Raw genomic sequence first — 26,405 nt, forward strand, 5'->3', positions numbered from 1 at the left:
TCAATGGTTCCTTAATATAGGTAATGTTCCATTTTGTGGCAGCTTCATCAGCCTGGATCCTGGAATGAGGAAGCAAAGCTGAGCTCCCAGCCAGCTAGCAGTGGACACTAAGTATAGCCATGTAACCAGCACACAGATTCAAAAATAAGACATTACAAACAGTAGAATAAGCTTGATCAAACTTATTCAAGGCAGCTGTCCTCCAACAGCTGTGTGGCTGACAGGGTCTTGGTGCTCCAGCCAGCTGTCAGGCCTGAGCTTCTGAGGTGGGAGAGCCGAGTTCAGGACATTGGACCACCAGAGACCTCCTTGCCCCATGTAATATCAATCAGCGAGAGCTCTCCCAGAGATCTCCATATCAATGTTAAGACCCAGCTCCACTCAATAACGAGCAAGCTACAGTGCTGGACACCCTATGCCAAACAACCAGCAAGACAGGAACACAACCCCATCCATTAGGAGAGAGGCTGCCTAAAATCATACTAAGTTCACAGAAACCCCAAAACACACCACTGGACGTGACCCTACACACCAGAAAGACAAGATCCAGTCCCACCCACCAGAACACAGGCACTAGTCCCCTCCACCAGGAAGCCTACACAACCCACTGAACCAACCTTAGCCACTGGGGGCAGACACCAAAAACAACGGGAACTACAGACCTGCAGCCTGTGAAAAGGAAACCCAAAACATAGTAAGTTAAGCAAAATGAGAAGACAGAGAAATATACAGCAGATGAAGGAGCAAGGTAAAAACCCACCAGACCAAACAAATGAAGAGGAAATAGGCAGTCTACATGAGAAAGAATTCAGAGTAATGATAGTAAAGATGATCCAAAATCTTGGAACCAGAATGGAGAAAATACAAGGAACGTTTAACAAGGACCTAGAAGTACTAAAGAGCAAACAATGATGAACAGCACAATAAATGAAACTAAAAATTCTCTAGAAGGAATCAGTGGCAGAATAACTGAGGCAGAAGAACAGATAAGTGACCTGGAAGATAAAGTACTGGAAATAACTACCACAGAGCAGAATAAAGAAAGAATAAAGAAAAGAATTGAAGACAGTCTCAGAGACCTCTGGGACAACATTAAATGCACCAACATTCGAATTATAGGGGTCCCAGAAGAAGAAGAGAACAAGAAAGGGACTGAGAAAATATTTGAAGAGATTATAGTAGAAAACTGCCCTAATATGGGAAAGGAAATAGACAATCAGGTCCAGGAAGCACAGAGAGTCCTATACAGGATAAATCCAAGGAGAAACATGTCAAGCCACATATTAATCAAACTATCAAAAATTAAATACAAAGAAAAGATATTAAAAGCAGCAAGGGTAAAGCAACAAATAACATACAGGAGAATCCCCATAAGGTTAACAGCTGATCTTTCAGCAGAAACTCTGCAAGCCAGAAGGGAGTGGCAGGACATATTTAAATTGATGAAAGGGAAAAACCTACAACAAAGATTATTCTACCCAGCAAGGATCTCATTCAGATTCGATGGAGAAATTAAAACCTTTACAGATAAGCAAAATCTAAGAGAATTCAGCACCATGAAACCAGCTTTACAACAAATGCTAAAGGAACTTCTCTAGGCAGGAAACACAAGAGAAGGAAAAGACATACAATAACAAATCCAAAACAATTAAGAAAATGGTAATAGGAACACACATATCAATAATTACGTTAAATGTAAATGGATTAAATGCTCCAACCAAAAGACACAAACTGCCTGAATGGATACAAAAACAAGACCCATATATATGCTGTCTACAAGAGACCCACTTCAGACCTTGGGACACATACAGACTGAAAGTGAGGGGATGGGAAAAGATATTCCATGCAAATGGAAATCAAAAGAAAGCTGCAGTAGCAATTCTCATATCAGGCAAAATAGACTTTAAAATAAAGAATGTTACAAGAGACAAGGAAGGACACTGCAAAATGATCAAGTGATCAATCCAAGAAGAAGATATAACAATTGTAAATATTTATGCACCCAACATAGGAGCACCTAAATACATAAGGCAAATGCTAACAGCCATGAAAGGGGAAATCGACAATAATATAATCATAAGAGACTTTAACATCCCACTTTCACCAATGGACAGATCAACCAAAATGAAAATAAATAACGAAACACAAGCTTTAAATGATACATTAAACAAGATGGACTTAATTGATATTTATAGGACATTCTATCCAAAAGCAACAGAATACACTTTCTTCTCAAGTGTTTATGGAACATTCTCCAGGATAGATCATGTCTTGGGTCACAAATCAAGCCTTGGTAAATTTAAGAAAATTGATATTGTATCAAGTATCTTTTCTGACCACAATGCTATGAGACTAGATATCAATTACAGGAAAAAACACTGTAAAAAATACACATGGAGGCTAAACAATATGCTACTAAATAACCAAGAGATCACTGAAGAAATCAAAGAGGAAATAAAAAAATACCTAGAACCAAATGACAATGAAAACACAATGGCCCAAAACCTATGGGATGAAGTAAAAGCAGTTCTAAGAGAGAGGTTTATAGCTATAAAATCCTACCTCAAGAAACAAGAAACATCTCAAATAAACAATCTAACCTTACACCTAAAGCAATTAGAGAAAGAAGAAGAAAAAAAAAAACCCAAAGTTAGCAGAAGGAAAGAAATTATAAAGATCAGATCAGAAATAAATGAAAAAGAAATGAAGGAAATGATAGCAAAGATCAATAAAACTAAAAGCTGGTTCTTTGAGAAGATAAACAAAATTGATAAACCGTTAGCCAGACTCATCAAGAAAAAAAGGGAGAAGACTAAAATCAACAGAATTGGAAGTGAAAAAGGAGAAGTAACAACTGACACTGCAGAAATACAGAGGATCATGAGAGATTACTACAAGCAACTATATGCCAATAAAATGGACAACGTAGAAGAAATGGACAAATTCTTAGAAAAGCACAACCTTCTGAAACTGAATCAGGAAGAAAGAGAAAATGTGAACAAATCAATTACAAGCACTGAAATTGAGACTGTGATTAAAAATCTTCCAACAAACAAAAGCCCAGTACCAGATGTCTTCACAGGTAAATTCTATCAAACATTTAGAGAAGAGCTAACACCTATCCTTCTCAAACTCTTCCAAAATATAACAGAGGGAGGAACATTCCCAAACTCATTCTACAAGGCCACCATCACCCTGATACCATAACCAGACAAAGATGTCACAAAGAATGAAAACTACAGGCCAATATCACTGATGAACATAGGTGCAAAAATCCTCAAAAAAATACTAGCAAACAGAATCCAACAGCACATTAAAAGAATCATACACCATGATCAAGTGGGGTTTATCCCAGGAATGCAAGGATTCTTCAATATACAATAATCAATCATTGTGATACACCATATTAACAAATTGAAGGATAAAAACCATACGATAATCTCAATAGATGCAGAAAAAGCTTTCAACAAAATTCAACACCCATTTATGATAAAAACTATCCAGAAAGTAAGCAAAGAAGCAACCTACCTCTACATAATAAAGGCCATATATGACAAACCCAGAGACAACATTGTTCTCAATGGTGAAAAACTGAAACCATTTCCACTAAGATCAGGAAAAAGACAAGGTTGCCCACTCTTGCCACTATTATGCAACATAGTTTTGGAAGTTTTAACCACAGCAATCAGAGAAGAAAAAGAAATAAAAGGAATCCAAATAGGAAAAGAAGTAAAACTGTCACTGTTTGCAGATGACATGATACTATATAGAAAGAATCCTAAAGATGCTACCAGAAAACTACTAGAGCTGATCAATGAATTTGGTAAAGTAGCAGGATACAAAATTAATGCACAGAAATCTCTTGCATTCCTATACACGAATGATGAAAAATCTGAAAGAGAAATTAAGGCAACACTCCCATTTACCATTGCAAGAAAAAGAATAAAATACATAGGAAGAAACCTACCTAAGGAGAGAAAAGACCTGTATTCAGAAAACTGTAAGACACTGATCAAATAAATTAAAGATGATACAAACAGATGGAGAGATACACCATGTTCTTAGATTGGAAAAATCAACATTGTGAAAAAGACTATACTACCCAAAGCAATCTACAGATTCAATGCAATCCCTATCAAACTACCAATGGCATTTTTCACAGAACTAGAAGAAAAAATGGCACAAATTGTATGGAAACACAAAAGACCCCTAATAGCCAAAGCAATCTTGAGAAAGAAAAACGGAGCTGGAGGAATCAGGCTCCCTGACTTCAGACTATACTACAAAGCTACAGTAATCAAGACACTATGGTACTGGCACAAAAACAGAAATATAGATTGATGGAAGAGGACAGAAAGCCCAGAGATAAACCCATGCACATATGGTCATCTTATTTTTGATAAAGGAGGCAAGAATATACAATGGAGAAAAGACAGCCTCTTCAATAAGTGGTACTGGGAAAACTGGATAGCTACATGTCAAAGAATGAAATTATAACATTCTCTAACACCACCCACAAAAATAAACTCAAAATGGATTAAAGACCTAAATGTAAGTCCAGACACTATCAAACTCTTAGAGGAAAACATAGGCAGAACACTCTATGACATAAATCACAGCAAGATCCTTTTTGACGCACCTCCTAGAGAAATGGAAATAAAAACAAAAATAAAGAAATGGGACCTAATGAAACTTAAAAGCTCTTGCACAGCAATGGAAACCATAAACGAGACAAAAAGGCAACCCTCAGAATGGGAGAAAATATTTGCAAATGAAGCAACTGACAAAGAGTTAATCTCCAAAATATACAAGCAGCTCATGCAGCTCAATATCAAAAAAACAAACAACTCAATCCAAAAATGGGCAGAAGACCTAAGTAGACATTTCTCCAAAGAAGATATACAGATTGCCAACAAACACATGAAAGGATGCTGAACATCACTAATCATTAGAGAAATGCAAATCAAAACTACAATGAGGTATCACTTCACACCCATCAGAGTGGCCATCATCAAAAAATCTACAAACAGGGCTTCCCTGGTGGCACAGTGGTTGAGAGTCCGTGTGCGGATGCAGGGGACACGGGTTTGTGCCCTGGTCCAGGAGGATCCCACATGCGGCAGAGGAGTTGGGCCTGTGAGCCATGGCCACTGAGCCTGCGCATCCAGAGCCTGTGCTCCACAAAGGGAGAGGCAACACAGTGAGAGGCCCACGTACTGCAAAAAAAAAAAAAAAAAAAAAAAAAATCTACAAACAATAAATGCTGGAGAGGGTGTGGAGAAAAGGGAACCCTCTTGCACTGTTGGTGGGAATGTAAATTGATACAGCCACTGTGGAGAACAATATGGAGGTTACTTAAAAAACTAAAAATAGAACTACCATAACACACAGCAATCCCACTACTGGGCGTATACCCTGAGAAAACCATAATTCAAAAAGAGTCATGTACCACAATGTTCATTGCAGCACTATTTGCAATAGACAGGACATGGAAGCAACCTAAGTGTCCATCGGCAGATGAATGGATAAAGAAGATGTGCCACATATATACAATGGAATATTACTCAGCCATAAAAAGAAATGAAATTGAATTATTTTTAGTGAGGTGGGTGGACCTAGAGTCCATCATACAGAGTGAAGTAAGTCAGAAAGAGAAAAACAAATACTTTATGCTAACACATATGTATGGAATCTAAAAAAAAAAAAATAAGGTTCTGAAGAACCTAGGGGCAGGACAGGAATAAAGGCGCAGACGTAGAGAATGGACTTGAGGACACAGAGACGGGGAAGGGTAAGCTGAGACAAAGTGAGAGAGAGGCATTGACATATATACACTACCAAATGTAAAATAGATAGCTAGTGGAAGCAGCCACATAGCACAGGGAGATCAGATGGGAGCTTTGTGACCACCTAGAGGGGTGGGATAGGGATGGTGGGAGGGAGATGCAACAGGGAGGAGATATGGGGATATATGTATGCATATAGCTGATTTACTTCATTATACAGCAGAAACTAACACACCATTGTAAAGCAATTATACTCCAATAAAGATTTTTTTTAAAAGACACTAATCCTATTGACCTTAATATGATTATGATGTATTAATCATGTGACTAATCCTTATGACCTGATTTAATTTTAATTACTGCCTTACTCCAAATACAGTCACACTTAGGGGTAGGGCTTCAACATGTGAATTTTGGGGGGACATTCAATGCCTAACAATGGTTTGAGGTGAAATACCTGGAAGGGGCAATGGATCTCCCAAATTTTATTCTTGTTCTCTGGAAGATTTACTTCAGCAAATAATTTATTCCCTTGAATTGTCCCCGTTGGCCTCACTCCCCACCTCCTAGCTTAGGTCCTCAGCCTCAGAAACTACTTCCATTTGAGGGGGATGGGTGACGTTAGATGTCTTAGAAAGAGCCAGAGTAGATGCTTGAGTGGGCAGTTGGAGGGGCAACCTCCTGATAGTCCTTCAGACTGCAGTTTAGAATAACCACGTTTCTAGAGCTAAAGCCAGGGCAGACCTCCAGGCTGAGAGAAAAATGTTTAGAACTGGAACTTCTCCAGACTGAGTTGAATAGAATATGGTTGCTCTAGGGTGCAGGAGGCAGAAGGGAAAATAAAGGAACTTGGCTGAGGGTCAAGATCTAACTTTTATCCACAGCTCTGAAAAGGACCTGTGGTTCACAGACATATACTCAGGCCCTGTATGCTCAAGGTCATTGCCTCACTCAGGGACCTCCTCTCTGTGCTGCCCTGGGCTCTCAAGGTTTCCCCAGCTAGGTTTCCCACGTCTCTCTCTATGTGTGTGAACAGATACCATGGGAATTTCTCGTTTTCCCTATCCATCCCTCCCCTGGTGGGTCACTCAGAGTCAGTGCCTGGAAGCAGGAGAAGCAGGTGTGGTCAGGGCAGAGCAGTGGACTGAACTTTGACCTCTGGGCATGTGTATAACAGTTCCTATGGAGAGATTGCTAAGATTTCTATAACTCCAGAAAGTGTGTAGCCCTCTCCCAGGTCTGCCATGTAGCACAACTGCAGAGAGTACGATTCACACCAAAGTCTACATGAACAATGCCCCAGAGTTGCACAGTACAGAGCGTGTCAGGCCATTCAAAGTGACCCTGTCTCTCCCTAGTGATCCCTAGTCCTGAATGCATTGGTTACTGCACCCATCTTCTCTAGCAATAGCAGGAATGGAAACAGAGCCAATAATGACAAGGCCAAGATTTATTTAAGTGCTTGTGCAAAATGTTTGATTTTCCATACTATTTTATTGCTCTAGTACATACCTTGATATTGGAAGTGACCTATACTTTCGTGTATCTCCAGTCATCAGCTTTCTTCTAGCTTTGTAAGGGGCAGTTTGCCTTAGAAATCTAATTATTTATTCCAGCTAAATGCTGCTTTCACTCCCTCCAATATCTAAATCTCCTCTGGGAAAAATAGGTTAGTAATTCTTCTATTTACAAGGCTGACTTGATCTTGGTGGACCAAACATATGAAAAATTATTTAAATTAGGACTGGAAAGTACAAGATGTCCCTGAAGATTTCAAAGCAGCAAAGAGATTTTTTCTTACTTATTTAAAATCTAGCAGCGAGGGCTTCCCTGGTGGCGCAGTGGTTGAGAATCCGCCTGCCGATGCAGGGGACACAGGTTCATGCCCTGGTCTGGGAAGATCCCACATGCCGCGGAGCGGCTGGGCCCGTGAGCCGTGACTGCTGAGCCTGCGCGTCCGGAGCCTGTGCTCCGCAACGGGAGAGGCCACAACAGTGATAGGCCCGCGTACCACACGCACACACAAAAAATCTAGCAGTGATACATGCTAATATGCAGAATCTCTAAACCAATGGCTCCCAATATGTGGTCCCTGAAACAGTATCACCTGGGAATTTGTTAAAAATGCAAATTATCAGGTCTCACTCCAGATCTACTGAATCAAATTCAGAGGGGTAGGGCCCGGAAATGTGTGCTTTAACGAGCCCTCCAGGTGATCCTGACGCATGCTTATGTTTGCAAAGCAGTGTTCTAAGATTAGGAAAATGATCCTCAGTCTTGCTTGTATCTAAGAATCTCCTGGGGAGCTCTTAAAAAGTCTGCCCATGGCCACACCCCAGACAAATCAGAATCTCTGGAAGGGGACCACAGACATAAATTCCCCAGGTGATTACAATGTGCACCCAAGGTTAAGAACCACATTGCTTTAGGAGCAATGCATCTCAAATTTTAGCATGTATAAATATTCGTTAAATATTTAGATTAAATACTTGTTAAATATTTAGACTACCTCCAGAGATTTTGATTCAGTAGATCAATGGTAAGGCCCAGGAATTTATGTTTTTAGCCAATAGCCCAGGTGCTATTGTAGAAAGTCCATGGACCACTCCTTAAGGAACACTACTTTAGAGCCAGGACTACCTAAAGAATCTTGAGGAAGGACTGTGCTTACGCGTGGGAATTAAGAAGCCATAGCTCTGAAGACTTCAAGTTGCAGGGTCAGTTGTATGGTGATGGATGGTAACTTGACCTTTGGCAGTGATCACTTTGTAGTGTATACAGATGTCGAATTATATAATGTTGTACACCCAAAACTTATACCATGTTATATACCAATTTTACCTCAATAAAAAAAATAAAATGTTTTTAAAAGTTGCAGGCCAAAAAAAATTCAACAGATTATTTCATGGAGAGGGTGGGAAATGGAACTGCAGAAAGGTGGTGAAGCTGTTTAATTACGATATCCCTGTCAACCACTGATTTCACCGACCTTGGGAGCTAATGAGCTCTCTTATCAAAATAATGAAATCAGGAGATGGACCAAAACAACCTCTTAAATTGCATGGTCTTATGTTAGAGCCTAGCCCATCCAAACAGCAAATTCCTATACCAGGAGCAGGGCAGCAGCATGAAAACAACAGACTTTGGAGTCAAGCAGACTTGGATTTGAATCTGGATGTCACCACTTGCTAGCTACATGACCTTGAGCAAGTTACTAGTCTCTCTGAGTCTGTGTTCTGATCTGTCAGATGAGGATACTGATACCTCCCTCACAGGGCCATTATGCAGATTAACAGGAAAAGCACATGGCACCCACTAACCTCACACAAAGGGTAGCTATTGTTACTCTGCTGTTTATTGACCAGAGTCTGTTTTCTAATTTATTGTACCAAATGTCGTTCAGTAGTTTTGACATCGTGAGAAATTCCTCTAGCTCCTCTGTATAGACACAGAATTCACAAGAAGCAGGGACATGAAAACCTGCCATTATCTTTTTAAAAATTTATTTATTTTTTATTTTTGGCTGCGTTGGGTCTTCCTTGCTGCACGTGGGCTTTCTCTAGTTGTGGTGAACGGGGGCTACTCTTCGTTGCGGTGCATGGGCTTCTCATTGCCGTGGCTTCTCTTGTTGCGGAGCACCGGCTCTAGGCACACAGGCTTCAGTAGTTGTGGCACTGGGGCTTAGTTGCTCCACAGCATGTGGGATCCTCCTGGACCAGGGCCAGAACCCGTGTCCCCTGCATTGGCACGCGGACTCTTAACCACTGCACCACCTGGGAAACCCCTGCCATTATCTTTAAATAAAAGCAACTAATAATGGATGATCTAGGGAATATTTTTTATAAGCCCTGTGCTTGAGTTAGACCTCCAAATGATTTTCGAGTCTGTTGAGCAAACTCTACCCATAGCAATTTGACTGGTAAGAGGCTAACTTGAGGGAAAAAAAAAAATCTTAACTATTTTCCCAGCTGTGTTCTAATTGTCTGCTTAGAAAGAGTATACATACGTTTTTTACTGTGGTTACTTCAAGGATAGATGCTGCTAAAGAGAATTTTAAGTGATTCATACCATGTTTCCTCATTCGAGAACGCTTTTGCTCACTTTGTTCTGATAAACCTACAGAAATAAAAGAGAATATGGTAGAGGAGGACATTAAGAATTAAAGTTGGAGAAAAATTCAAGCAGTCACCCAGTTTATTTTTTGAGTTTTAGACAGAAAGTCTAGCCTGATCCTTGTGGTGGTCTGAGGCAGATGGAGGCTTCTGTGAACGTCAGTTTTTACTAAAGTGAAATGTTCCGTATTGTGAGGCTACCTTCCTCCTGCCACAGGATAAATATGGCTCCTCTGGTGGGTTTGGGATGGAGAGGAGCTGGGTATCACTCCCATCATAATTACCCCTCAGACACTTAAGATGACAATTGAGTCGTCCTCTAGCCTCTTTTTTTCCAGAAAAAAATCCAGTTCCTTAAACCCTACCTCACAGGCTCTCTTTTCCAACCCTTTAATCATGGTCTCCTTTGTGTGCCCTGGCCACGTGCCCTGCTTCTCTTCTCAGCTGTGGCTCTCAGAACTGGACCTGGTCCACGAATGAGGACCTGACCATGCTGACAGGAATAGGAAAGCCCCTCTGTCTCCATAATCACTCTTAAGCCAAGAAAGTAGTTAACAGTCATCACCAAGTGCCTCCCAGGCTTCGTTCTAGAAACTGTGGATAACTGCTGTCACAGAGCCAGGCAGGACCATAATGGGGGGGGGGGGGGTGAAGGATGGTGTTAAGCAAGAGATTGTGGCCCCACTTGGCTCCAGGGATCTCTTACCCTGAGGTCTGTTGTTTCGGGATCTTTTTCTTTCTTCCTTTCTTTTAAAATTTATTTTCTATATTTTAAAAGAATTTTAAACTTAAGGTGTAATCGACGCATAGCATTATGTTTGTTTCAGGTATACAATGTAATGATTCAATGTTTGTATACATTGCAAAATGATCACCACAATTAGTCTAGTTAACATTCGTCATCATACATAGTTACAAATTTTTTTTTCTTGTGATGAGAACTTTTAAGATTTACTCTTACCAATGTTCAAATATGCAATACCATATTATTAACTAGGACCAGCCCAGGCTGAGTGATTCCTCTCTCAGAGCACTTGGTAACCAGGGTGTTGCTGTCAACCCCTTGTCTCTCCCCGTTTACCATCTAACTTCTGGTAAGAATATCTACACTTGTGATCTTTCCATCTTCATCTCTCACTTAGTCTTCAAACCTGACTTCACCCATCATGACTAAAACTACCCTCTCAGAGCCCCAGTAATCTCCCGAAAGTAATTTTAATGGGCACTTTGACAAGTTCCTTCAAGTAACCTCTCTGGAGTGTTTGACACTTTTGACCACGGTCCTTCTGGAAACAGTCTCTCTCTTCTTTAGCTTCCAGTGTCTCAACTATTGCCATTCACTACCTCATTCTGTTTGTGCTATGCTACAGCCATATATCACTCTCTTTGCAGTCCCTTGTGCGGGGGATGTGTTGTTGACTCCACAACTCCTTGAGTCATGAGTCTAAACCAAGCATGGTACTCTCACTCCCTTTCTAGCAATTTGATCAGGAAGGAGCAAATGACTCAATCCTGGCCAATAAGATATAGAGGGAACAAAGATTTTCTTACTCCTGAAAAGAGTCATGTGGAAGAAAGAGTATCTTTTCTTATGGGAAGGATGGAGTAGAAGTAAGGAGGAGGGAGGCACCTGGAGAGCACAGAGAAGGGAAGTTGAACTTGTGTGTGGCCTGCCTGAGGCCCACACTACACATGACCTTCTTATTGTGTAAGATAATAAACTGTCTCATGGCTTAGTGAGTGTGAGTTGGGTTTTATTTACTAATGATACTGAACATTTCCTCTTATGTTTACTGGCTGTATGTGTTTCTGCTCCTGGCAAATGTTTTAAGGTTTCTTTTGCTATTTTTTTCTAATTTTATGTGTTTTTTCTTATTGATTGGTAGAAACTTTTTATATTTTTGAGACTAATTATATGTGTATTGCAAATATTTTACCTCCATTTTACCTTATTCTTCATTTTCTTGAAGATATCTTTTGATGAACAAAATATACTAATTTTAATATAATTTATCAATGTTTGTAGCAGATACTTTTTAAGAAAATGTTTTATACAAGAAATCTTTCCCTATTTGAAGGTCTAAGTCATTTTCTTTTATTTTCTACCAGGAATTTTAAAGTTTTCTTTTTTGTATTTAAACCCTTAATTCATCTTGAGATGATTTTTGTATGTGGTGTAGGATACATACTTTTCCATTTGTATTGTTCCTTTGGCCTGGGATAAACTCTACTTATTCATGACATGTTATCCTTTTTATATATGGTTGAACTTTGGTTGGATTTGTTTTGCTAATATTTAAAAATTTTTTGCATTTGTTTCTTGAGGAATATTGGTCTTTTTTTTTTTCTTATAATGTTTGTCTGGTTTTAGTATCAGGGTAAAACTAACTTTATGGAATGAGTTGGAAAGAATGTTCACATCTGGAATTTCTGGAAGAGTTTGTGTAGAATTGGCATTATTTCTTCCTTAAATCTTTGTAGAATTCACCAGAGAAGTCATCTGGGCTTGGAATTTTCTTTGTGAGAATATTCTTAACTACAAATTCAATTTTTAATTAGAAATAGGGCAATTCAGGTTATCTATTTATTCTCAAGTGAGCTTTGGTTGTTGTGTCTTTCAACGAATGTTCCTATTTCATTTTAGTTTTGAAATGTATTTGCATAAAATTATTCATAATATTCTTTTATTATCATTTTAATGTCTGTAGGATCAGTAGTAATGTCCTTTCTCTTTTTTCTTGATGTGGGTAATTTCTGTATGGTAGGATAGATATCTCATGGCTTAGTGAATATGAGTTGTTCTATAATCATTGACTAGAGCAACTTGTTTAATGGTGCAGTTCAGATCTTCTGTGTTCTCCCTGATTTTGTGTCTGCCTGACATTTCTATCAATTATTGAGAGTGAAGTATTGAAGAATTATAGATTTGTCTATTTCTTTTAGTTCTGTTAGTTTTTGCATTGTATATTCAAAGCCCTGTTATTAGTTTCATATGCATTTAGAATTTTTATGTTCACTTAATGAATTGATTCCTTTATTATTGTGAAATTTCCTTTCTTATCCCTCATAATATTCCCTTTACTGAAATGGACTTCATCTGATATTTATATCTCTATTCTAGCTTTCCTTTGATTGGTGTTGGCATGGTATATCTTATTTCATCTTTCAAATTTAATTTGTCTATATCTTTACATTTAAAGTGCATTTCTTGCAGACAGAAAATAGCTGGGGGTTGTTTTTCTATCAAGTGTGACAGTGTTGCTTTTTAATTGTAGTGTTTTTACCAATTATATTTATTATTGTCATTGTTGGACTTAAATCTACCATCTTGGTCTCTGTGTTCTATGTGTCTCATGTGATGTTTCTTTTTTCCCTCTGAAATTTCAGACACTATTTCTTCAAAAAAAATTTTTTTGGCACCGCCATCTCTCTCATCTGCTTCTGGAATTGCAATTGCATATATTTTAGGTAATTTAATATTGTCCCAAAGATTATTAATGCCCTGTTAATTTTTTCTTCAGTCTTTTTTTTCTGTGTGTATTTTATTTTGGATACTTCTATGTCCTCAAATTAACTAATGCTTTCTTCTGAAGTACCTAGACTGCGGTTAATCCCATCCAGTAATTTTTCATTTCATATATTATAGTTTTCAGTCTTAGCAGTTTAATTTTGATTTTAAAATACCTTCCATTTCTTTCCTCATTATTTTTGTGTTCATGTTGGGCACATTGTTTGAGGTCTCATCCCACCAGACTGAGTTTTTCCTGCCTGTAATGTGGCCTGGAATGAATCTCTGGAGTGATCACAGAACTTAACCTGGTTTGTTTAGCCTTTCTCAATGGGCATTGTTCTGCACTGACTATTGTTCACTGTCTAAAAATCATTGGCTCATATATTTTGCCTGTTTTTTTAAGTGGTTTGATACAGGAGGGCAAACCCAGTCCCTGTTACTCCGTAATGGCCATAGCCTTCATTTTAGAAAGATATTTCTGATAGATATAGAATTCTATGTTGACAGCATTTTACTTTCAGCACTTTCAAACATGTATTGTTTTTCAGTGTGTTAGAAATATTATCTTCTGGCTTATGTTATTTTGACAAGAAATTATTATTCTATTTTCAACAACTTTTCTCCTGGTCAGGTCACATTTTCTTGTTTCTTCTCATGTCTAGTATTTTTTAAATGGATGCTGAAAATCGTCATTTTGCATTGTTGTATGTCTGGATTTTGCTGTCCTTCTGATTTCTGTCTCCTCAACTCATTACTCAACTTCTGTACTCTGTTTGGGTTCCTCTACCTTGTGGTATGGTCTGGAAAGTACCTCCATGTAGAAAGCCAGAGTGAGCATAGGACCATTTTATTTTATTGCCTTTCCTCAGGGATTACTTAACTGAACTGCTTGTTTTCCAATATCTGAAAGCTTGGGGGTTTTTCCCTATATTTTGTCCAACTTTCTAGTTGTTTACAGTGGGAGCATAAGTCCAGTACCAGTTACCCTGTTATTTTTGCCAAAATCAGAAATTGTTACATTATTAAAAATAACTACCCAACTAACAAGCACTTAGATAAGGGTTTTCATGCATTAGCTAAGGAAGAGTAGTATCATGAACCATGAATTATGATGAGTCCAATCCCACAGCCCCAAGGCCCTTTTCAAAATAAGTTGAAAAAACCAATTTCACATTTGTATTATCTATTATTTCATTCAATGCTGAAAGCTCACATCATTTAGCAATATATAATTTTTGCTATGGTGTTCAATTGTGGGGCTGGTATATGCCCTTTATATTTCTCTGTTGTGGCCTAATTCTCTTAAGTGTTATAAAGAAGTATTATATGCCTTAGGAGTATTTGTTATTTGGGACAGTCTCAAAGATTTCTGGACTAATTCTTTCAGAATGAAAAGGGTACACTAGATTCTCAGAATTTATACCATGCTCACATTTTCCTTCTTTCTTGAACATCTCATTTCTGTCCATATCTGTTAAAATTCCACTCCTTCTTCAATATTCAAATGATCTGTCACCTCCTTTAGTTATTCCTTCCTTGTCGGTATCTTTAAATTGAGACTTAGCTTCCTCTCCTCTGTGTTTCCACATTTCTTGGTTTATACGTCACATAGGATAATTATTAATTCTAAATTATATTGTAATTATTTGTACAGATATCACATTTGCCCCCCTGTAGGCTGTGAATTCACTGAAGGAACGACTAAATCTTAATCATCTTTCAGATCTCATAGCACCTTGTACCATGCCTGTCAAATAATTGTGCTCAGTAAATCATTGTTGAATGAATGGCGAAGGAAAATGGAAAGGCTTTCAAGACAAGCTGCCCTTAATCTACTGTTTTTACCTAAACCCATCTCTATTCATTGTAGTCTAATAATACAGGCATCATTGTTCTCTGGACGCCTGCTTCAGAGGTCAGTGGTCCTGATGTGGCTACAGCTCATGCCAACTTCTCCTCATTCTGAGTTGCCATGGTGGGTGGATGTTCACTGAATTGGTAGTAAGACCAAGTTTCTTCTCCTTTTCATCTGTTATATTCCTCTGCCAATCCCCTACCCCACTGTCATCTCTCTCAATCTTTGAAGCTCTGGAAGCTTCTGTGAGCTAATGACAAAAGGTTCCAGTCTTTTCTGTATGCATGCCTGCCCATGGAGAGTAGCGGTGTGTGTTTAAATGAGAGTTTCTCAGTCCCTCTCTAGTGCAGCTTCCTGCTTTGAGAACACTCTGGGTTCAGTGGCTTTCTGTCTCTGTAAAATTTTCTCTCCTCGGTGTGTTGGCTTATTTGTCTTTAACCACCCTTTGACTGCAGAATTAGTCTTCAAATTACTATATTCATTGACGGTTTAAGTGAGGTGGAGGTCACAGTGCAACTCAAGCAGGGGAAGGCTTACTGATGTACTTCTGGCTCTTTGTTGAGATCAGTCCTCAGTTACTTATGGAGTAACACCTTCTGGATGCTGTGCACTGCCCTGGGTACTGAAGGTGCAAAGTTGAGTAAGTTTTGGCCTCAAGGAACTTATCATTTAGATGGAGAGATTGGTAAACAACAAACAAGCCTACTTTATGAGTGCAATAACAGAGGATGGGTAACAGAACACTCTGGAAAGGTAAAGGGGAAATAACTCTGCCTGGAGGCTGTGGTAGGGTACCTCAGTATCCTGGGGAAGGTAACATCTAAGCTGGGTCTTTCAGAATGAGTAGGAATTCATCAAGCGGAGAGAGGTAGGTGAAGAGTTCAGGAGGAGGAAACAGCATGTGCAAGGGCCCCAAAACATGAAAGATTATGGTTTGTTTGGTACATTTGGGAGGGAGGCAGTGAGAGGAAATTGCTGGAAAAGTACACTTGAGCCAGACTGCCCTTTTTATGATCTGCTAAGAAATATGGATTTTTTTTCCATAGGCCTATATTTCCTAAATTTTGGTCATGTTTCTACCACTTTCACATTATCACCATATATAATACATAATATCTGTACCAATGTTCACTTAACACTTTCCTTTAAACGACTCTAACTCACCTCACTTAAAATAGTTTATTATGTAATATTTAATTACTTTTAAAAGAATATATATCACATATATAAATTATGAATCAGAATAGTAGAATGGATACTTGTGAACTCGTCATCTGATAGAAGAAGTAAAACATTTTTATCCAACTTAAGAACTAAAACATTTCCAGCTCCATTGCTCTACTTGTACGCTTCTGTCCTGTGTCATCTCCTTGCCTCTCCTAAGAGATTATCACTATCCTATACTTGGTGTTCATTATTCCCTTGTTTTTTTGAAGAATTACTTCACCTCTTATGTATAGATCGCTAAACAATATATCACTTAGCTTTGTTTGGTTTTTTTGTTCTGTTTTTTGTTTTTATTTTATTGGAGTATAGTTGATTTACAATGTTGTTAGTTTCAGGTGTACAGCAAAGTGATTCAGTTATACATATACATATATTCATTGTTTTTTACTTTTGTTTGGTTTTGCACTTTGTATTTTGATTTGTGACATCCTTGTAGAAGAAAGATTGATGCAGGAACAAGCCTGGAAGCAGGGAGACTCTTTAGAGGTGATTGTCATAATCTAGAAAAGAGTTGATGAGAACCTGGATTAGGGCAGTAGGGAGAGGAGAGGATCAATATGAACTATTTCAAAAGTAGAGTTGCTGAAACCAAGGAACGATTTAAAAGAAATATATAGTAAGAGCTTCTTTAGAAATCTGCCCTCTGTGATGTTTCTAACACTAAAACTCTTTGTTTAGTTTATTGATATAAATAGTTTGAATTTTGACCCTTGATGTGCTGGTGGTTCCCTGTGGTTTCCAGGGACTAGGGAAAAACAAACCCATATGTCTCCTTCCTAGAAGGCCTGTTCTGTGACTTTTAAAGATAAGTAAATAAAAGCCAGGTACTTTTGAATAAAGTTTAAAGTGTGGTACTTTATGATTCTACTAGGCAGATGAACCAATCCTCAGATCTTGTTTTTCTTTTAACTCCAAAACAAGTCCTTCCCTCCAGGCCATAGTGTCTTGAATTTCCTTTTTTAATTCACCACACCCAGATTTTCCCCATATTTTTTAAAACAAAAGTGTCATCTTTTTGTAATTCGTACAACATCACTATTGTTTTCAGAATGACTTTGGAAAGACCCAACAATTTGGGCAATATTTACAAATTGTAGTTAATTTAAGGCTGTCTACATTAAGGAGATTTTTCACTTTAAAATAAGGGGTTGAATTAGCCATTTTTATTGAGACTAGAGCAATTACCTTGTAATTTGTGGTTGGCTGGAAACAGCCTCTCACTAGAAGGGGAGCCTGAGTACTCCCCCAGGCCCTCATGCTGACCTGGATTGAGCCACGTGAGCAAAGCAGAGTGGTTTGGAAGAAGCATTCTCCAGCCAGGAGACCACTCATGCTACATCAGCTAGACTTGGAAACCGGTTCAACACAGTGGATCAGAAAACAACCACACAGCAGGAGTTTTTAAGAAAATACAGTGACCACTTGTGAAAATAGAGGTGAAATACAGTGATTGTCAGTTTAATTTAAGTCCTCTTTTTTTTTGTTTTTTGGGGTTTTTTTTGTGGTACGCGGGCCTCTCACTGTTGTGGACTCTCCCATTGCGGAGCAGAGGCTCCGGACGCGCAGGCTCAGCAGCCATGGCTCACGGGCCCCAGCCGCTCCGCGGCATGTGGGATCTTCCCGGACCGGGGCACGAACCCGTGTCCCCTGCATCGGCAGGCGGATTCTCAACCACTGCGCCACCAGGGAAGCCCTAAGTCCTCTTTTGAGAGTCAATAGCCCCTCCCACCTTTTTAGTCATTTAGTTGAGCATTTTCCTTAGTTTGAATCAGACTGGTTGCTCAACGAACTGGTTGCTCAACGAACTATTTGACAGTCTAAGAAAGCCAGTTATCGGGAGAAAAAATGTCTTGGATAAATTAGCCATGTTCATCAGCGGTAGAAGCCAAACAGGCCCCCATGGTTCCTCGTGCCTCTGCTTGGCTGTGGCCTCTTAGACTCTTCAGTTCAATTAAACTAATACTTATTTAGTGCCTATTATGCAAAAGCTCAGTACTAGGCACCCTGCTAATACTGTATTACTTTCCTAATGGACTGGGAAACTTGGGAAGGTCTCAAATAAGTTATAATAGGTCCCCTATCTTATTCTGAGGAGGGGATGCTATTTATCTCCAAACTAATTGAACAGACTGGGGAAAGGAGGGAGGGCATGAACGGGGACCCTGAGGAGAGTAGCTCTGTTGCTCTGTCTTCCCCAGTGGAAATTCTGGCAAATGTGAGGTGGGAAGCCTAGTGCAGAGAGGGATATGGTGGTTTGGGGATTTGAGGAGGTAAGATCTTAAGATCTACTCTCTGATACTAGATGAAGACCTGTGACTTAATCCTAACAGGATAAGACATTCAGGATTTTGTGGCCACCTTGATGGGTTGACACATTCCTTCTGCATCACTGTTCACCCAGCCATTAATTTTATTTGACTATATACTTCTACTCTGGTGTCTTGCTCTTCGAATAGGAGAATTATGCTTTATTTTTATTTTTTACCTCCTGATGATTGATGGTAGGGAGGGGAAGGACAGAAGCAGACAGGAAGCAGATAGATAAGCTGACAAAAATGACAAAATACAATTTTATGTTTAAATTGGAAGAACAAAAGGCTGTTGATGAATTGTGATATTATTTGGTATTGAAGAGTAACACAGATATAATTTAAAGTCTTTCAACCCAATGTTTAATCCAGAGAGATCTTTTCAGAAAGTCAGGCAGTATTTATCTCATATAAGCATCCCTGGTTTATGCAGCTCATTTATATGACAGCTGTTATGACCATGATATCTAGACCCAGGGCCAGAAACACAGTCCCAGATTGAATCTTTCAATACCCATGGCATGAAGGAGCAAGTATGCATACAGAGAGGGGAATAATATTCTACATTTGCATAGTGCTTTTTTCTTCTTTCAAAATACTTTCACATCTATGAGAACATGAAATGGTGTTGTTTACTAAAGTTCATTGTTAATTTTTTTTTTCCTAATGATCATTTGGCCACCATCCTGTAGACTGTGTTGTTGAACTAAGTTTAAAAATCTTAAGGTCAAAAAAGGACGTTTGGTGATCTTTTGGTCTGGGGCACAAACTGGGAGAAGATCTAGAGTTCTTCCTTAAAATGCATATACCGCTTGGAAGAAACACATTCCTAGGTAACAGCTTAAAATGTTGATTGTTCACGTATTAACATGGATTTGTTGGCAGTTACCTGAAAAGAGAGAGAAGAGTTTTAAGGTGGTCAAGGAAGTTATCTAGAAGAGGAGGATGCCTCCAGGAGGGGAGCGAGCATCCATGGGGCTGCCAGAGACAAAGTCCATCCCTCCAACTCCAACCTCATCTGTTACCAGCCTTTCCCATAAAACTGCATTAGGATTGTTTTCTTTTTTTTTCTTTTTTTTTCGGTACGTGGACCTCTCACTGTTGTGGCCTCTCCCGTTGCGGAGCACAGGCTCCAGACACGCAGGTTCAGCGGCCACGGCTCACGGGCCCAGCCGCTCTGCAGCATGTGGGATCTTCCTGGACCGGGGCACGAATCCGTGTCCCCTGCGTCAGCAGGTGGACTCTCAACCACTGCACCACCAGGGAAGTACAGGATTGTTTTCTTAATTTCTCTTTCTGATAGTTCGTTATTAGTGTATTGAAACACAACAGATTTCTGTATATTTTATACCTTGCAACTTTACTGAATTTGTTTGGTGACACAAATAAATGGTAAGATATACTGTGCTCATGGATTGAAAGAATATTGTTAAAATTTCCGTACCGCCCAAAGCAATCTACGGATTCAATATAATCCTTATCAAAATACCCATGGCATCACAGAACTAGAACAAAATAATTCTAAAATTTGTGTGGGACCACAAAAGACCCCAAGTAGTCAAAGCAATCTTGAGAAAGAAAAACAAAGCTGGCGGCATCACACTCCCTGATTTCAAAGTTTATCACAAAACTATAGTAATCAAAATAGTGTAATACTGGTACAAAAACAGACACATAGATCAATGGAACAGAATAGAAAGCCCAGAAATAAACCCATGTTTATATAGTCAATTAATCTATGACAAAGGAGGCAAGAATAAACAATGATGAAATGAGAGTTTCTTCAATAAATGGTGTTGGGAAAACTGGACAGCTACATACAAAAGAATGAAACTAGACCACTTTTTTACACCAATACAAAAATAAACTCAAAATGGATTAAAGACTTAAATGGAAGACCTGAAACCATATATTTTCCTGGGAGAAAATATAGACAGTATGCTCTTTGATACCAGTCTTAGGAGTATTTTTCTGGATATGTCTCCTCAGGCAAGGGAAACAAAAGCAAAAATAAACAAATAGGACTATACTGAAAAGCTTTTGCACAGTGAGGAAAACCATCAACAAAACAAAAGACAACCTACTGAATGGGAGAAGATAATTGCAGATGATATGACTGATAAGGGGCTAGTACCCAAAATATATAAGGAATTCATACAATTCAATATCAAAAAAACAAATAATTTGATTAAAAAATGGGCAGAGGACCTGAGTAGACATTTTTGCAAAGAAGACATACAGATGACCAACAGGCATATAAAAAGATTCTCAACATCACCATCAGGGAAATGCAAATCAAAAAGTGAGATATCAGCTCACACCTGTCAGAATGGCTATAGTCAAAAAGACAACAAGGGGCTTCCCTGGTGGTGCAGTTGGTTGGGAGTCCGCCTGCCGATGCAGGGGACATGGGTTCGTGCCCTGGTCCGGGAAGATCCCACATGATGCAGAGTGGCTGGGCCCGTGAGCCGTGGCTGCTGAGCCTGCGCATCTGGAGCCTGTGCTCCGCAACAGGAGAGGCCACAACAGTGAGAGGCCTGTGTACCGCACACACAAAAAAAAGACAACAAATAGGGAATTCCCTGGTGGTCCAGTGGTTAGGACTCGGCACTTTCACTGCCGTGGCCCAGGTTCAATTCCTGGTCAGGGAACTAAGATCCCACAGGCTGTGTGGCACAGTCAAAAAAAAAAAATAGCAAAACAAAAAAACCTAATAATAAGTGTTGGTGAGAATGAACATGGAGAAAAGAGAACTGTCGTGCACTGCTGTTGGGAATGTAAATTGGTACTACTACTACTATAGAAAACAGTATGGAGTTTCCTCAAAAAATTAAAAATGGAACAGTGATACAAACTAGTAATTCCACTTACAGGTATTTATCCAAAGAAAATGAAAACACTAATTCCAAAAGATATATGCACCCCAATGTTCACTGCAGCATGATTTGCAATAGCCAAGATACAGAAGCAATGTATGTGTCCACCAACAGATGAATGGCTGAAAAAGATAGATGGCTACATTTATATACCTCACAATGGAATATTACTCAGCAGTAAAATAAGAATGAAAGCTTGCCATTGGCTACAACATGGATGGACCTAGAGTATATTACATGAAGTGAAATAAGTCAGATGGAGAAAGACAAGTATTGCACGATTTCACTTATATGTCGAATCTAAAAAACAAAACAAATGAAAAAAGATATCAAAAGAGAAACAGACTCATAGATACAATGAACAATCTGGTGGTTGCCAGAAAGGGTGAGGGGGGTGAGGGGATGAGTGAAATAGGGGAAAAGGATTAAAAGGTACAAACTTCCAGTTACAAAATAAGTCATGGGGTTGTAATGTATGGCAAAGGGAATATAGTCAATAATATTGTAATAACTTTGTATGGTGACAACTGGTAACAAGACTTATCATGGTGATTATTTCATAATGTATAAAAATGTCAATTCACTATGTGGTACACCTGAAACTAATTTAATAATGTATGTCAATTATACTTCAATTAAAAAAAAAAACTGCATTAGTTGCCTCCACTATTTGCTCGCAGGGGCCCTGCACTCTCCTGACAGCACATATCACTCTCAGGTTATTTGCTTGGTCAACACACTAATTCTGTCCCTAGACTCTGCGTTCTTTGGGGTCAGTGACTCGAGTCCCTCACCATTGCTTTCCAGCATTTCTGCATATAGTAGAGACTCAGGAAAGCATTATAGAATGAATGGAAATTTTAATCCATAATTTTATGCCTAGCTGTAATAGTTAAGCTTCTGGATTATGCCATCTTTGTTTTCAAAAGGAATGACTCTGGAGCATGCCAGAAATTGAAATGTTTATCTTTGTTTTAATACTCTAGAAAAGTATCCAATTTCCCTGTGGAACAGTATAAATAATAGATAGGTAACACTGAATGTTTATTGTGTGCTGGGTACTTTTTTTTATCATTTTATACAGATTAATTTATGTGATTCTCACCATAATCCTCTGAGGTGAATGCTACTATTATTACCATTTTAAAATACAGAAACTGAGGTGCAGAATTTGAGTCTCCCTGCACATAAATTTCGCCTCTCTTGTTATGAAAAAGGAAAAAGTGCTGAATGACAATGACCAAGGAAGTTTTTTCTATTTGCATTTATCAAACTTCAATGTAGACTCAATAAAAATTAAATGCAATTAAAGAAAGACAAAGTGTTCATCCCCGAGGAGCATAGCATGGTGCCTAAGTATATCATTGCATAACAATCTATTAACAAGTTCCTAAAACCCACGAGAACATGGAGCTGTGTTAGCGATAAATATAAAGAAGTGGGGGAATCCAAGACGGCACACAAACTGTCCACTAGGTGGCATTAGCGCCTCTAAATGAGGGGCGTGGGTGGGGAACACGTCTGGTCATGCCGTCAGCACCCTTGACGAAAAGATTCAAGTACTGGTCTTCAGTTTCCTAGGCCTCAGCTTTGCATCCACCGGTGAGCTGAGTAGCTGTCAGACACCCACCAGTGCGGATCGTAGCTCCCCGACCAGGGCTCGAACCTGAGCCCCCTGCATGGGAACCACGGCGTCTTACCCACTAGACAGCCAGGGAAGTTCCCCAGTTTCGGTTTTAGATGCTAAGGTAAAGAAACTACTGTTAGCTATGTGTAAGCTGGTCATTAGAAGAAGAAATGCGGATTTAGCATCTGCAACGAGCTAGTTCCTTCTCTAGGTGCTGCTGTTGCTGCCAATACGGGCAAATCAGGTACTAGCCTCACCCTCACGAAGCTTGTAATCTAGCTGGGAAGATAAACATGAAACAATTAATGACATAAAAGTAGACAATTACAAGTGTGCCAAGTACCGGGTCTTACAGGAATGCGAAACAGGTGGATCTAACCTAGTGGCGGGGTAAGGGAAGGCTTCCAATAAGTGATAATGGGAGGTAATCAGGTAATTAGGCAAAAGGAGGGTGGCTAAGCATTCCAAGTGAAAGAAACATCATTTGTATGGACCCCTAAGTGGGCCTGCTCAATTCAAACGACTGAGAAGATTCCAGTGTAGCCGGAGGGGAGAAAGAGTGGGACAGAGGGGTTGGAAGCTGGAGAGGTTGCCTATTGGACAATAACAAGTGTTAAAGTATTTTAGATAGGAAAGTGCACTTTTTAAAAGGTTATTCTGCCTGAAATGGGGAGGCTGGATTGAGGAGATGAGAGTGGATGGGGAGAGACCCATGGGGAAGCTTTTATACCATTTTAGTAAAATGGTGATGGCAGCCTGACCCAGCGCGGCAGGAAGTGTGAGCTCATTGATTAGAGTTGTGAGAGGGAGGAGTCAGTTTCTGGCTTAAACAAGAGGATTTGATGGTATTGCCATTTGCCAAGGTAGAGGAGAACATCAGAGAAGCAGCAGTTTTGGAGGAAAGTTCATGTGTTCATTTCAGGATATTTTGAGTTTGAGGCACTTAAAAAATATTCAAGAGGAGCTATTAAGAAAGCACTTACATATGAGGAGCTCAAAAGAAAGACTATGGTTGTTCACATAGATTTGAGACCATATAACTCAGATTGGGACTAGAACCCACAGTCTTTTAACTGAGATCACACACCTGGTCTCAGGACTTAATGAAGCTCAGGTTCTTGATGTCTCATCACAAAAAGAATTCAGTGAGAGACAAAGTGATAGGTAAGAAGTGGATTTATTTAGAGAGAAACACACTCCACAGACAGAGTGTGGGCTGTCTCAGAAGTTGAGAAAGGCAGCAGGGTATGGAGTTGTCAGCTTTTTAGGGGTGGGTAACTTCATGCTAATGAGTGAGAGGAATATTCCACCTATTTGGGGGAAGGGGTGGGGATTTCCAGAAATTGGGCTATCACCCACTTTTTGACCTTTATGGTCAGCCTTGGAACTGTCATGGCGCCTGTGGGTGTGTCATTTAGCTTGCTGATGTGTTTCGATGACCGTATACTGAGGCTCAGGGTCTAGTGGAAGTTGTCTTGTCTGCCATCTTGGGCCTGTTTGGTTCTAATGAGTTTGTGTTGTGTCCTTGGGCTATATCATTCTTCTAAAGGTTGTGCCCTGCCCTCTTCCCTCCGGTTTCAGATTCAGGTGTTAGCAGCACACAGATATAAATAGAAAATGCGATGAGACCTTGTAAGGAGAAAGTCAAGTGTGAGAGGGGAAGATGTCCTGGAATAGAACTCTAGGGAACCCCACCATTGTCAAGTTGGTAGAGATTAGGAATCAATAGTCAGTAATGAAAACAGAGAAGGAACAGTCATAGGTACAGAAGGAAAACCAGAAGGCCCAGTTCCCCTCCCCCAAAAATGATTATGAAAGAGGAAGGGGTCAATAATATCGAGAGCTACTGAAAACCAAGGGAAGCTGAGAATTAAAATGCGTTCTTTGGATTTGGGGACAAGGAGGTCACTGGTGCCTTTGGTGGGATCAGTTTCTATGGCACACTGAAGGCTGAGGCCAGACTGCAGGGGGTTGAAAAGTTGAATGTGAGTTAAGGAAATGGTGATAATTACGCTAAAAATGTAATCCAATTGATTGGACCCGAGCCTGGGTCCTAGCCTGGGTTGAGACCCCTTGTCTGTGCCAGGAAGTTTCTTTTCCCAATCGGTTTGTGCAGCCAATAACGAAACGATGCTGAGACTGGAACAGCACCAGCTTTATTCAATAACCAAAGAATGGAGAAGTGGGAACCTGATTTGCAAATCAATTTCTCAATCCGGTCTGGGTGGAGACACCAAATACAGTATATAAGAGGGTCAAAATAAAAAGGAGGAGGACCGAAGATGTCACCGTGAGGTGAGATTCTGGAGGTAAATGGTTGTCCTCCACACCCCTGGAAATCCTGTTCTTTCTGAACGGGTGGTATTATGCTACCTATTTCCTGCTGGAACTCTTCATATTTCTGTATAAAGCTCTGACTTCTGTATTGGCAGGTCTCCTGCTACCATATCCAACAGCCAATCTAGTACTGGATGTGGCGATACTCTTCCTTTATCTTGGAATTGAAGTAATTCGACTGTTTGTTGGTACAAATGGAAACCTCTGCCAGCGAAAGATGCCACTTGGTATTAGTGTGGCCTTGACCTTCCCATCCACCATGATGGCCTCCTATTACCTGCTGCTGCAGACCTACATGCTCCGCCTAGAAGCCATCATGAACAACATCTTGCTCTTCTTCTGTGGCTCAGAGCTGCTGCTTGAGGTGCTCCCCCTGGCTGCTTTCTCCAGTATGGACAGGATTTGAAGTACAAAAATTTCAGCCAACAGCCCTCACAGGCCGAGACCACACATACCTCTGGTACTTTAGCCATACCAGTGAGAAACGGTGGGTCAAGCTGTCCTGGGAAAGGTTGCAGCTTTTCCTCAGCACAGACACCTTGAGGAACAAACCAAGCATAAGGCCACTGGGAACCATCTTCTAAACCAGGATCATCAGCCCAAGAGACTCTTCTACACTCCAGTATAGGGAGGGGAGAAGCTGTCACCATCCAGGCCCTTCTCAGAACCAATTCCCTTCTGACCTCAAGTTTTCCTCTTTGACCATCGTGGCCAGAGCATCTTGTGTGGACCATGTAGGCTCCTTGGGCTTCCAGCAGGACCTGA

At 39.8% G+C, this 26,405-nt stretch overlaps 1 protein-coding gene and 1 non-coding gene across 2 annotated transcripts in view; both read left to right on the forward strand.

Annotated features, from left to right (window-relative positions):
• LOC131750416 (transmembrane protein 216-like) overlaps positions 1-26,078 on the forward strand; it is a 61,839-nt gene extending 35,761 nt beyond the window's left edge. Inside the window, exon 5 of the mRNA XM_059052870.2 lies at positions 25,604-26,078. Within this exon, the coding sequence (XP_058908853.1) occupies positions 25,604-26,046 (443 nt within the window). The 3' untranslated portion in view covers positions 26,047-26,078. The remainder of the gene's footprint in view (positions 1-25,603) is intronic.
• Positions 21,380-21,451, forward strand: TRNAE-UUC (transfer RNA glutamic acid (anticodon UUC)). The gene has a single exon. It is a non-coding gene; the product is annotated as a tRNA-Glu (tRNA).
• Positions 26,079-26,405: the final 327 nt, after the last annotated feature.

Source organism: Kogia breviceps, chromosome 2 (genome assembly GCF_026419965.1).
Source record: "Kogia breviceps isolate mKogBre1 chromosome 2, mKogBre1 haplotype 1, whole genome shotgun sequence".
NCBI lineage: Eukaryota > Metazoa > Chordata > Mammalia > Artiodactyla > Physeteridae > Kogia > Kogia breviceps.